Raw genomic sequence first — 13,009 nt, 5'->3', positions numbered from 1 at the left:
TTTTTTTCCTTTTCATGAAGGGGAAATGTGAGAAGCGTAACTGTAAATCACCTCGCATCCATGGAATTGGTAATTCTGTTATCACACATGAATACTGAACTGCCCTTCCTGCGCCCCCACGCACTGCCGCTGGGTCACAGGGCGGCTGCTGCGAGTGGCAGCCCATTCAGGAGCAGCCCGTCGCTGACATCTAATATTTTTTTTAAATACATGGATGCAGCTGCCTTCAGTGGTGACCTGATCCGTAAATCCTGTCCGTGCTGGGGTTCATAGCTCAAGCCGCCAGCGGGGCCAGGGCTGCTGCCGGGCTGCCTGGGTGCGGAGCTGCCCCTCTTCCCTGGCAATGCCCCCCGCCTCCCTCCTCGCCGTGGGCAGAATAAAGCCCTCACACCTCATTTAAAGGTGTTTAAATTATTCTCCTCATTTGCCCCAACACAGGATGATAATGTATTTCCTTTCGGGCTATTACACTAGGGATGCTTCTCCTTCTTTCTTGCCCTTCCTCTCTGGCAGATATTTTTCCTACGCAGGTATTTAAAACCTACCCGCAATTTCATTTTCGTATCTCCAAGCAAGCACGGCAAATTCACGTTGTTTCAACCACGGCTGAGGAAATAAATTCAAATGTATTCTGCGTCTGGTGGCACGGGATGATTGATACAGCCCCGTGCTGTCGTGTCTCTTTGTTCTGCCACAGGCAGTAATTCGATTACCCCAAGCGCAGCACCGACACCTCGCTTTGCAGCGCTCCCAACACAGGCAGCAGCGGGACGGCTCCTCGATTCCCCAGGGATGCCCTTCGCAAGCCGGGATATCCGCTAGCTGATACCGGTATTCCTGGGTGACTCCAGTTATGCTGTATCGGGGGATGTGGAAATAAAAACAAGAATAAAACTCTGAATGGAAACCAGGTGTGTGAGCACGCAAAGAAATCTCCAACTTTTACTATCTCATCACTTCTAACAGTATGGAAAAAATGTATCTCTATTAGCCTATAGGGGCAAGTGTACGGTGGACCAGCAATATAAGGTCGGGACTCAGAGCAAGGCAAGCAGTTAGCTGGGAAAAACAAAATACCGTTATGCTCTAGTAACCTTCATTCAGCAGCCTCTTGAGGGGAAGGAGTTAAAAAGTCAGCTATCGTCACACATCTTTTGTCATCCTTTTATTATTTTCTTAGCACAGAACATTTTGCCCACCCTGAGTGGTGATACCCAGCCACTAACGGGGCAATTTATAGTGAAAACCGAAGAGGAAGGTCTGCTCTAATGGGGAGAGATCTGATAGCCTCTACTGATTTCTGGAGCTTTAATTCCTGGGGCCGGATGGGGGAAATAACAATAAAAATTCCTACTTCTCTGTGCAGAGAGAGAGAGCGAGCTCCCCAGGCTCTCTGCTACAGAGGAAATGGCATTTCATAAATTAATGTAAAGTTCAAAAATTCAGCAGGACATTGGCATATCAGGGCTGCCCGAATTATAGAGGCCATCGGTTTTCAGCACGTACCTTGGGCTCTGCTCTTCGCTGTCCTTCAGGAAGGAGCCTGCGGACTCCCGACTCGGTGTTTCTGGGGCTGGGCTCAGCCAGACTGCCTCCAAAGACCCTGAAAGCTCAGCTCAACTGAACTGAGGTTTTGTTTTTGCTGTTTTCAAGAGCAATGGAGAGATTGGCCTTTTGCACACACTAAATGTGAAATCAGAAGCCCTTAAACAGCTTGAATACGTAGTCATTTATTAAAGTAATAAAAAGTGGACTGGATAAAAGACAAACACATTTAAACCGAACAATTTTTGAAAGTTTAATATAGCTTTAGATAAAACTGAGCTTGCAGTATTAATGAATACAAGAGTTCGTTATTTTGTATAATTCAAATAAACTTGTACATTTATACAGTTATAGACTGCATGCCAGAAAATGCATTTAGTTTATTCTAATTTGAATATGTACAATTTACAATATAATTCAAGCATAAATTCAGCAGTAGAGAACACAGACCGGCTGTGCAATCAAACAATTACTTTTTCTTAGCGTAAGCGTTAGGGCTGGGCTAAAATGTTAATTAGGAAATAAAAAAGTGGCCACACCAATAAAAATGAAATATCAACCAGAAATAACTTCCTAAAATGAGTAACTAAAGAAAGTTATCATCCATGTTTGTACTTTCACTCTTACTAATGAAAGACGCATATATTGTCCCTTAACATTCGTAATGCATTGCAATACAAGCCACAAGCCTCAGAAATCTTGCGTCCAGCAAGGACAGGTGCATAATTTGATTTTAAAAAATCAAACTTTTCAGTTAATCATAACTTAACATTTTCTATGGCATTAATTTAATAAAAGTGAGGATACTTTCCCAGTGTTTCACATACTTTCAGATTTTTTTATACGGGCTACTGACTAAGCTGCAGCCGCTCAGATTGCCAGTATATTTTACAGCCATGGCACTTCTCCCTGTCACCCATTTTAAGTTCAATGCGTAGAACACATCCACACTGCTCCTACTTAATTCAACCTTGTACACAGATTCAACCCAAAGTTTCCCAAAGGAAAATGCCACTTGGCTCCCCCGAAGGCAGGGCTCTGCAGCCGCTGCGCAGCCGCCCTGCCAGGGCACGGGAAGCCGGGAACCTTCCCCACGGTTTTCGGGAGGGAGGATGCTGGTGGCCCCGGGGCATGGCTGGTGAAACACCATTGCTCTTACTCTAGGGACACGTCGCATTTACTTTTCCATAAAGAAAAGTCAACCGGACCATGAGCCATCCCCCAAGCTTGGCGCTTCAGGTGGTGGGAGACCTGGGCAAAGATGGGCAGCCCCCAGGTGGGACCCCGATGTCCCGGGGAGGGGGACCCCACCTTGCAGCTGTGCTTTCATACCAGAGCCACAAAACTGGGGGGCACCAGCACCACAGCAGCGTCACCAGATGGCAGCGGGTTGGCTGGGTCACGCTCCGGCAGCATCCCGGGAAGGAGGCAGTGGTCCTCCACCCACCCTGAATAAACCAAAGGAGTTTTTGAGGAGAGGTCAAGCTGCTGGAGACCCTTCTTTCAAAACCAGACCGATCTGCTCAAGCCTGCTGGCAGGACTCATCGCTCGGCTGTGCCGCTGGCTGAGTGTTTACCATTCCGATTAATGTTCTTGGCTCTCTGGCTTGGACTTGGTGGTGTTTTTACTGCTGACACCTGGCAATTGTACATGGCTATTTTTGCTGTCAGTCGAGGACTGGCAGAAGAGTTACGTGTGGTACAAAAATCAGCGGTATTTTACACGGCAACGTGAGGAAGTGTTAGCAAACGGGGGGAAAGAAATCCAGGTTTTACCTTGCCACATCAGCAATCTGCTCACGGCGCGTGTAGAGCACAGGATCAGCACACGGGGAGCAACGCACGCCCTTCCCTTCAACAATAACGTGCAGAGAATTGAAGTATAGCCAAAGGTGTAAAAAGCATGCAGTGCCACTCAAAAATCATGACAAATGATGAAAAGAAAGTTTGGTAGTTAGTATAAAGTCCTTGGGTGTACAACTGACGGGTCATACACTGCAACTTCCAGGGAAAGCACTGAGCCACAGCGGTGTCTGAGCCAACTCTCCTGCAGTGCTGAGTTTCTGAGTTCTTATTCCATGCCAACATTTATAACAAAAACAATTTTTTCCTCAAAGATCATCAGATCTGTTGTTATTAGTTATGTAGCAAGCGTCAGCATTCGTGCAGGATGGTCCAGAGCCCGCGAGTCAGAAGTGCCCGTCCACGACTGCAGCTATGTGTGCACCTCCTGACCCACGCGTGTCCGTGTCTGGGACCACCTGGTTGTGGTCTCAAGGGTTTTACATACAGACGATGTCACGCAGAGCCCTGTTCCCGGCCGCTGTTGGTGGTGGCTTTCGTACCCGGCTCTATGACGGTGCCACCCATCACTCCATCTCGCCCAGACCTCCTCCTCCAAGAAGGAACCCCCGGGAAGCCATCACGACCTGGCCCCCAAACACAGACCACAGATCACGGGTGTCCCTGGGCACCGCAACAGCCGACCTCCAGCATTTTGGGGAGGGTCCGGGGCGGCGCGGGGTGCTCCAGCACCGCAAGCCACGACGACAGGGGCACCCGCACAACACCCAACCCTCCTGGCTCGACCCCGCTGGAGCAAAACAAGATGGAAAAGGAAACCCAAACACAAGCACAGAAGGATATCAAACCAAACATTTATACAAAGTATTACTCATTTTGAAACCCACAGGGTCAACTTCAGTTAAGAACATGTTTAAACATTATTTTCACCATAGAGAAAGCAGTAAGGAGCGATGCCACCGGCAGCGCAGCCAGCGGCCGGGGAGCCGTGTGCCTGCCCGGGCTTGGGACTTGCCGTGACTCCGCACAGCTCCGGCTGCGAGACCACAGCTCACGCAACCATCGCCCGCATCGCTGCTGGCCCAGCTGGGCCATCAAAGCAAGAGGGAGCGAAATCCGGGCACCGCGGAATTAGGGGGAATCGTGACTCTGCCTTTGGGGTGCAGTTCGTCCAGAATAAATGCCTGCTTGGCTTCATGGAGACATTCAGCTATTTTCATGTTTAGCTATGCTATCAACATGAGAAATCAAGCACGTCCTGCTTATTTAAAGTGGTTTTCTTGCACATATACTATAAATCACAAAGATTTAAAAAAATTTTTACTAATCGTATCTAAAGTGTGAATTTTATTAATTTATTTATTGTTTTGCCTAGGCTTCTTAATACAAGTTTCTTCTCTAAACAATGCCTTATGAAATACATTTTAATTTTTTTTCCGGTAGCCTAGACCCAAGAAAAGAAACCCCAAGAAAATGTTAAAGCAAAATAGAAACCAGCAGTTAATTTAAGGCTAGCAGATTTGGTGTTAGGAATTAACAAATACACCTCCTTTTAAGAAAAAAGACATGCACCATAACTACTTCGTTGAACAAAACATCACGATCCACATCAGAAAAAAACCCCCAAAACATTTTCAAATCAAATTATAACTTACCCTGAAAGTTACCCACTCGCATGTTTTACCTACTACTTACTCTTAAGAAATACAGGGGAAAGGAACGCCCCTTTCCATATTTTTCAGAATATACAGTATAAATATAGTAGGAGTCATGCCATAAAACTATATGCAAAAATTGCACACTATTATTGCATGCGTGTTGTGATACTACATGCCAACGAACATCAGCTCGCCGATCGTCCCGTCGTTGTTCGTACTTACAGCGCAGCCACCGCGACCGAGGGGATGCTCCTGCCTCCCGGCGCGCCGGGGACCACAGAGTTCAGCACACATACGGCTGGCGGAGGGCCTGCTCTCCTGCCCACGCTGCCCTTGCCGGTAGGAGTTCAAGCTCTAAACGACAGCTAGAAGTCCCGTCGGGTTATGTAAACCGATCCGAATTCATTTTTCGCAGTTTGGGTGGAAGGTTCCCTTCCATCCTGCCGCCGCCTGACAGCTTCTGCAGCTTGGGCGGCAGGTCGGCCACCGACTGGCTGATGGGATCCGACATCATCTTTGTGGTTTTCGACACCAGTTTCTCCTCCGAATTCCCGGGGACCGAGCTGATCCGCTGGAGTTTCATGGGTAAATCCCCCATGCTGTAGGCCTTCTCAGAGGTGGTGGAACTCATCCTGAGGAGTTTTTTGGGGAAGTCTTCCCTCCCAGTTATTTTCTGCAGTTTTGAAGGTAGTTTTGTGCCAACTTCGTCGAGACCATCCAGGCACTCCACCGAGTTATTCCTTTCCTTGCTGTTGCTCACAGCGGGCGCTATCAAGGGAGAGGACATGAGCAGCATCTCCTCCTGCTCCTTCACGCTGTACGGTGGGGTGGGGACCTCAAACGTCGCGTGGAACTGGGAGTAATCGACTTTAAAGAACCCCTCTTCCAAGGAGATGACAGGGAAGAAACGATGACCCCAGAGCACCTCGTCCTCGGTATAGGATGTCCTGGCTTGGCACGTCATCCCTGCAACGAGCAAGGGAGAAAAACTTTCACCACTTATGGACAACTGGGGATGCACGCAGATCTTGGGGTTTTTTTGAACATTTCAATGAAACATATTTTATGTTTTTAGATGTATAAAAGAAAAGGCATTGGCATGCCTACCATTTACATACAGTAGCTATTAAATTGTCATCCTCAAGGTGAAAGGAGCCAACAATAGAGGAAGGAGTGTAACTGAATAATTCACATCTACTCTTATGGACACTTCTGAAGGTGCTGCTGACAAAGGGAAATACAGGGCTAACTGATAACCCCGGTATTAAAATAGCAAGAGCTGCTAATTGTAATGTAAAGTTGGACTTGTCAGGATCTTAAAGTATTACTAAGTTAGTCCATATTTTCATCATATTGACGAATGCATACAAAACCAGACCCTACACTTTATGCATCGTATGTACAAACCAAGCCCGTGTTAGTGCGTTCCAACCCACCAGCGAGCAGTAGGTATGTTCTATGAAATACATTTATTCCTCTTTAAGGGCTTCACCAGCAATCTGCTCACTGATCCATCGCTGCCAGGCTGAGATCCAAGCCTCAAAAAATTAGCAGGGAAGAAGAAATATGACTAAGAGGCACAACACTGCCCTTCCTCTTCCTCCACCGCCGCCCACTGTGGAGAAAAGTCCTCCTCCAGAGCACCCAGACTTGGCCATCCCGGTGACCCTCCGACCTCAGAAATCAGAGGGAAATTATGACCGTGGATCGCTGGAGGCTTCTAGAAGAAATCCTGCTGCTTCTTTTTTTTTTATTTTTTAAAATGGTATCTGTAGCAATCTGTAAACAGAACTACCCTGCCATTTTATCCTAGTATAGCAAACTGGAAATATGACATTTGGTTTTCAGGAAGCTAAATCTACCTCTGCAAACACATCCTCTGCCTAGCTGGCAAGAATGCCTTTTAAGTCAGGAGAAAATTAGAGGAAACTTTGGAAGGCACAGGAAAAACGATAGCGGGGCTGTAGCGAGGGGGAGTGAGGGATGGATATGTGCCTGGTGACATACAGCCAGAAAAATAAAATTTTATTACACTTTGTGTTACTGCTAATGGAATCCAAGTTTTAGTTTTGCACAGCTATTTCTACCGCTAATACGTCTGAGTGTATCACAAGACATAAAACTCAGTTTTCTGTTTTATCTCTTAGGAGAAAAATATGAACCCAGGGGTTTTTTTTGCACTGAACACCGCTCCCACCGCCGGTGAAGGTGCCTCACCTGAGCTCACACACCTGCAGGAGCGTACCCTGAGACCAAACCATCCTACCTCCTTCCCACAGCCGCAGATAGGACAGTATTTTATACCTTACGATGCATTTTCACCTGGTCGCCATGTGTTTCAGTTCTGTTTACTAAGTGAAGTGAAAGCAATCACATACCTAATGGGTTTAGAAAAAAACTGCAATTTTTAGAAAAATGGTAATTAGAGTGAGCACTTCTTCCATCTGTGTCCTTTACTCTGCAGCTGTTCATTAGCTGTACCTTCGCCGCGAAAGCCCAGACCTTTCCCCCTCTGCTTCTTCAGACCTGACTTCCGAGGGAGACCTCATTAGCGAATGAACGCAACTAATACTGCATGCAAATGGCAGGAGCCGCACTTGGAATTGGGTCTACGGTGCCTGTGAAGCAGATGGCTGGTTAACTCCAGTGACCTACGCTTTTGATAACAAATTGCTTAAAATGCAAATCTCTCCGTATAGAAAAGTTGATAATTGTCGACTTTGCTGCGCCGCTGGCTTTGCTGAGGGGGTTGGAGCCGCACCTCTGGCGTGATCCCGTGGGAACACCGCCGGGGCGGCCACCCCGGCCACAGCCACGCTGCTCTGCAGAGAGCTGACTGCTGCGGGGAAATGACTTGCACGGCTTTTTCTTTGTGTTGGCAGCACTAAAAGAAAGAATTAAGCTTTATTGTAAAAGGTGTGCTATCAAAATGCCATGGGGGGGGTGTAGCAAGGGGTGTGGGGGGAATGCGCGGGGGTCAGCAACACTGCCAGGGCTCGGGGAAGGGGACCAGCGCACAGGACCAGCCGGCACCTGCATCCGCATCCCCATCCGCATCCGCAAGAGATGCCGTGGCCGATGCTGCACGCATCGGGGCAATGCTGGGGCACAGGACCCGCCGCCTGCCGGGTTAGGCTCTCCCATCCCCGCCAGCCGCCGTGCTATTTCCACCCCCCAGTCCATCATCCTGCCATCTACCAAACCTGCTGCTGCCAGCAGGCTTTCAAAGGAGGAATTTTATACCTGCTTATTATCGAAAAATGTATTAGCTGAATCAGATCAGCTTCACATTTTGTTGCATTGACGTAACCCTTTGTAAGCTCACCTGAGAGACAAACATTTGCAGGTTATGTAATTTTTCATTAAAATAAATTTATCTTATTCACTAACAAACCTGAGGGTGCAAATTACTTAATAGCCTCTCAGGATGAACAGCAGCAACTAATACGCTTGTCATTATAGGGAATACCTAAGCAGATGATGCTAAGAGCTGCTAACGTGCTCTGATAAGCCCTTGGACAAGAAATCAATTCTCAGGTTGTCTTCCAGCTCCGCTGCGTTTCCCGGCTCTTCCTTCCCTTTCCGTTTTCTCAGCAAAGCCTCAGACTCCCAGCTACGAGCTTTGCAATGCCTTTCTGCTATTACACGCTTCGAGCAGCCAGCTAACAACGGCCCCGGCTGTAACCATCTCCTTTGTATTATTACAGCAGTAACGGAGTCGCAGAAGGCACTTGATGACCAGAGCCATTACCCACGTCCTTGCGCAGAACAAGCAGCAGCTCTTCACAAGTGTCCTAACGCACGGCCCGTGCTCGCTCCTTTGGGAGAATTAAAGCTGGAAATGGCGCTCGGGAGAGGCACGGTCCTCGGGGCTGCCAGCCAGAACAGTAACAGCGTGTACATCCCGCACCGGGAGCACCTCATCTCGCTCAGGGCGTCCAAAAGCCGTTAAGCTGCTTCCCACAGCAAGGGTAAAACTAACCACAGCCGAGGCAGGTTCATCCTTCGCCCACAGCATCAGCGTGGCCGGGGGAAACACACGGCCCACAGCTCGGCTCTCCCCTTACTTGCACCACGAGCTGCATCTTGAACAGGCTGCCTGCACAGGAAAGCACCAAACCGAAAATCAGCCGGTATTTCCACGTTTTCCTATAGAAAAAGCAGGACCACCTGGGTGCAACCCGCCGCTGACAGCCCTTCTTGATGACTGCCTCAGGATTATTTTCCATTAATTTACGCTCAGGTAAATATAGGCCTTTTATTTTAATGCAAATGTAGTTTCTTTCTGACCTTTAAAAAGTAAGATGCATAAAGCAGCAGGAGGCCGGCAGCCGCGCTGGGCCATGCCAAGGCGCGGGCAGGCGCAGGGTCGGGCTGCTGACGGACACCTGCCAGGGGACTGCACGCTGCGGTGGGCATGGGCTCACGCCCAACAGCGTCTAACAGATCAGGCCATTAACGTCAGGCTAGTAAGTTTTCCTCTCCTTCTGTTGGTATGAAAGGCTTTTCAGGTTTTTGTGCTTTTTTTTTTTCCCTAAGAAGTTATTCATCAGCAGGGTACGCAGCCAGCAGATCCTTCGATGCCTTCATCATGTTAATGGGCCTGTTAAAATTTTACCAAGATGTCTATTATTAATATTCATTTGCAGTATAAATTTTAAACTCTCGTTTGGAAGCAAACACGCTGTATGCAGTGCATATAATTAAAAAGCCATCCGTTTGTCAAAGTAAAAGGTTTCGATGCATTTTGTTCATCGCTCCTAACACACGCTTCCATCACGAAGCGCTCTCCAGAGCTGTTAACGGCCGGTGATTGCAATGCACATTAGCAAAGCTCTGCCTGCACACAAATCGCAACAACGCACCTGAAAGAGAGGTACACTTACGCATATATTCCAGCGTAAAACCCAAACCAAATGTCCAGTACAAACCTTCTCTATTATTTCAAAAACAGAGGCTGCAAAAACATTGTCCCCTATGTCCAAGGGAAGAGATTTTCACGCATAAGCACTGCTCCTAAGGGGGCAAGCAATGCTATTTTGTCTGAATACCCCGTACTTCCACAAAGCTCACTCCTGTGTATTTGGGACCACCCCTACCCAGACCATCTCTCGCTGTTTCCAGGAATTATATTCCTTCTGCAGAAACCAGGAGCTGACTCTGTTTTCAAATTATTATGAATAATGAGCCTAAAGGAAGGCAAGGGCAAAGTTTTGGGACTCATCTCCTCATGGGCAGAGGCTGAAATGGTGTTAGAGCGAGTTCAGTATTAGGCATCATTAGAAATTTTGCTGCTGATTAAATTCAGTCATTTACACCCACCCACAGTGATCTGGCATCCCTCTGTAGAGTCTGGCACATAATGCCACAGTCCGTAACACAGGAAAATCCCAGCCTTGCATACTTAGGAAAATTTTCCATTAACTTCCTTAAATAACGTACAGCAGAGCAGCTCTGGAGGACGAGCACGGGTTAAACCAATGTATTTCTTTCCTCAAGTTTGATATGAAAGTATCTTTTTTTTTTTTTAAATAATCCTGCCTTCTCCTTTCAGCATTTGCTCTATCTGAAGCAAGTGCTATCACTGGAGAAAAATGCATCTATCTGTCATATCGTAAGTTACTAATTACAAGTTGTTATTTCTAATGAGGTAGAACTCTTGGTTTTAGAGCCCTAGCCGAGCTGAAAAAGTGGATGCAATTATCCTACCCTCAGCCAAGCAGCAGACTATTTAAGCTTTTATTTTTCTCTGTCTCTGTCTCCGGCAGGTTTACACTGAGTATTCCATTTTCAGGAAACACCAGCAAGAAACAGGGTTGTGCAAATGCTTAGACACAGCTGACAGGGACCGGAGCTCCCCAGCACGCTCGCTCAATAAACACGTAATACAGAGGAGGTTTGGTGCATTGGGATGATGCTGGGGACGGAATTCCCCGGCATCTGAAATCCCAGTAATTCAGTTAATGATCCTGATAGCTTCTAGCTTTGCTACAGGATAAGGCCAGTTCCCCAGGCAGGCGAAGGCATCCCAAAGGACAAAGGTTGTTACCACCAAACCCACCAAAAGTCCAGCATCATCTTGCATCGCCCAAAGTCCTGTCCCGTGTATGTTGGCCGTAATATCCCCATCGCTGCAGGTATCTGACACAGCTGGACGTGGACAACCTGTCCTTTGTCACGAGCACGCTTGCCTGCGGTCCCCACACTGGCTCGGTAAGCCTGAGCTCAGTTACGGTCATGACTGTGGTTAGTGCTGGCTTTAGACAGCTTAGACGCGTCCTGAAGTACCCAGGTACACGGTCCCTCCAGAAGCGGCCGGAGAACGGCAAAAATACAAAGCATCCTACCGCTGTGACTCGCTGCCTCCCTGAATTAATAAGGGGGCAGATGGAGGACAAAAAAAATCTGTAAATAAGTGCTTTGACTAATTCTATCTTATAATAACCCTCAAATTATTTCTAAGTTTCTAAAGCACCCAGATGGAGCTGGCTGTATTCAGGCAATTTCTAGAACTCGTAATATACTGCCTTGAAAAAAAATCACAGGCATGCTGTTATTTATATGGCCCTCTTACATTTTATTACAGAAGTTGGCTGATAGTTGGCAAATCATGGATCACTAATAAGCTTTTAACAGCCCCCCCCCCCCCCCCCCCCGAAAGTCTTCAGAAGCAATTTAGGCATACAAAGCTTATACGGCTCTTTTCTCTCTCCAAGGTAATGCCAAAAATTTCACCTTAAATCTTCTTGTGTTTCTGGGCTGCAATTTGCTGGCCAAGGGCTGGGTGCAGGGACACCAGGAGGTGTCCTTCTTAACATGGAAACATGGAAAAGTTAATCTTAACCAGTCGGGGAAAGAGATAATTATTTTGGCATTACGACGACTCAAGAGCGCATCGTCCCAACGGCACCAAAAAGGGCATCTTGGCACCCCACCCGCCAGGACTGGAGCGAAGAGAAATCCTCCAGCAAAAGTTACCGGCAAAAATGCACAAATAAGCTTACGTATTGTCAGATTTTTTTTCTTTTTTCTTATTAAGAGCTAGGGCCCTGCCCATTAAAACGCCTGGACCTGAGCCGGGTCCAAGAGGCTGCCTGCGCAGCTGGGTGGCTCTTCCCTTCACACGCTTTACTGTGCCTTTCGGGGGGTGTTTACCTCCCTTAAACCTGCAGTTTATCTGTAAAGCCTCAAAAATATGTGTTAAAAATTAACCAGCCAGCAATCTTAAATCAATTACTAAGAATTAAGCTAATTTACAACTGCAATCGAAGGCCCATGAAGGCAAGAGTAAAGCTTGATGTGAGGCTTGATACAAAAATTTACCACACTCATCCTGCACTCTTGCAGGACTAAGGGAAGATTTACCGCTGTAGAAAAAAGGAGTTGCATGATTTCCACAGCAATCTCTCCTCTTCCAGGACTGTAGAGAAAATACGGGAAGAGAAGCTGGTTTTATCACATTTAGCTAAGTAACAGTGCGATATCCTGATGTTAACACCTGGCCCCTGCGCCACCCTGTATCTGAAACGCCAGTAGATGTCCGAGTTCTGTGATAAGCCAGAAAATGGGCGCCCAAATGGGAGGTCAGAACCAAAACTTGGAATGAAGGATGCTCTCAAGCTCTTCCTCTCAATGTTCATTGCCACATTATTTTTTAATGTAAGTTAAAATGACAAGCTGTACTATGCACGGCTGAGAAATGTACAGCCTGATGGAAGGGTTTCTAAGCAGACAGAAAGCGTGGTGTCTAAACTCTAACACTTCCCATCTATTTGGAAAGAACAGCTTTTTTTAGCATTAACATTTTCCCATCATAATTTCAGAGGGTATTTTTTTATTAAACTGATGATAGTTTGAAGTGCAATAAAACTTTCTGTCAATTTGTGGTTGCCAGCCTCTGCCGCTGTCTGCTGTCAATGTCTGCTTTAATGCACCGGTACTTTTGCAGCCTGATTTTCTTTAGTACAAGGGAGGTGGGCAGCCACCTCGCCATCTGTGCATTT

General features: G+C 47.1%; 1 protein-coding gene across 1 annotated transcript in view; it reads right to left on the bottom strand.

The window, feature by feature from the left end:
* Positions 1 to 1,710: 1,710 nt before the first annotated feature.
* KCNJ3 (potassium inwardly rectifying channel subfamily J member 3) overlaps positions 1,711 to 13,009 on the bottom strand; it is a 56,986-nt gene continuing 45,687 nt past the window's right edge. Inside the window, exon 3 of the mRNA XM_076343219.1 lies at positions 1,711 to 5,972. Within this exon, the coding sequence (XP_076199334.1) occupies positions 5,389 to 5,972 (584 nt within the window). The 3' untranslated portion in view covers positions 1,711 to 5,388. The remainder of the gene's footprint in view (positions 5,973 to 13,009) is intronic.

Source organism: Aptenodytes patagonicus, chromosome 6, assembly GCF_965638725.1.
Source record: "Aptenodytes patagonicus chromosome 6, bAptPat1.pri.cur, whole genome shotgun sequence".
Classification (NCBI taxonomy): Eukaryota; Metazoa; Chordata; class Aves; order Sphenisciformes; family Spheniscidae; genus Aptenodytes; species Aptenodytes patagonicus.
This window is presented reverse-complemented; position numbering and strand designations above follow the sequence as displayed.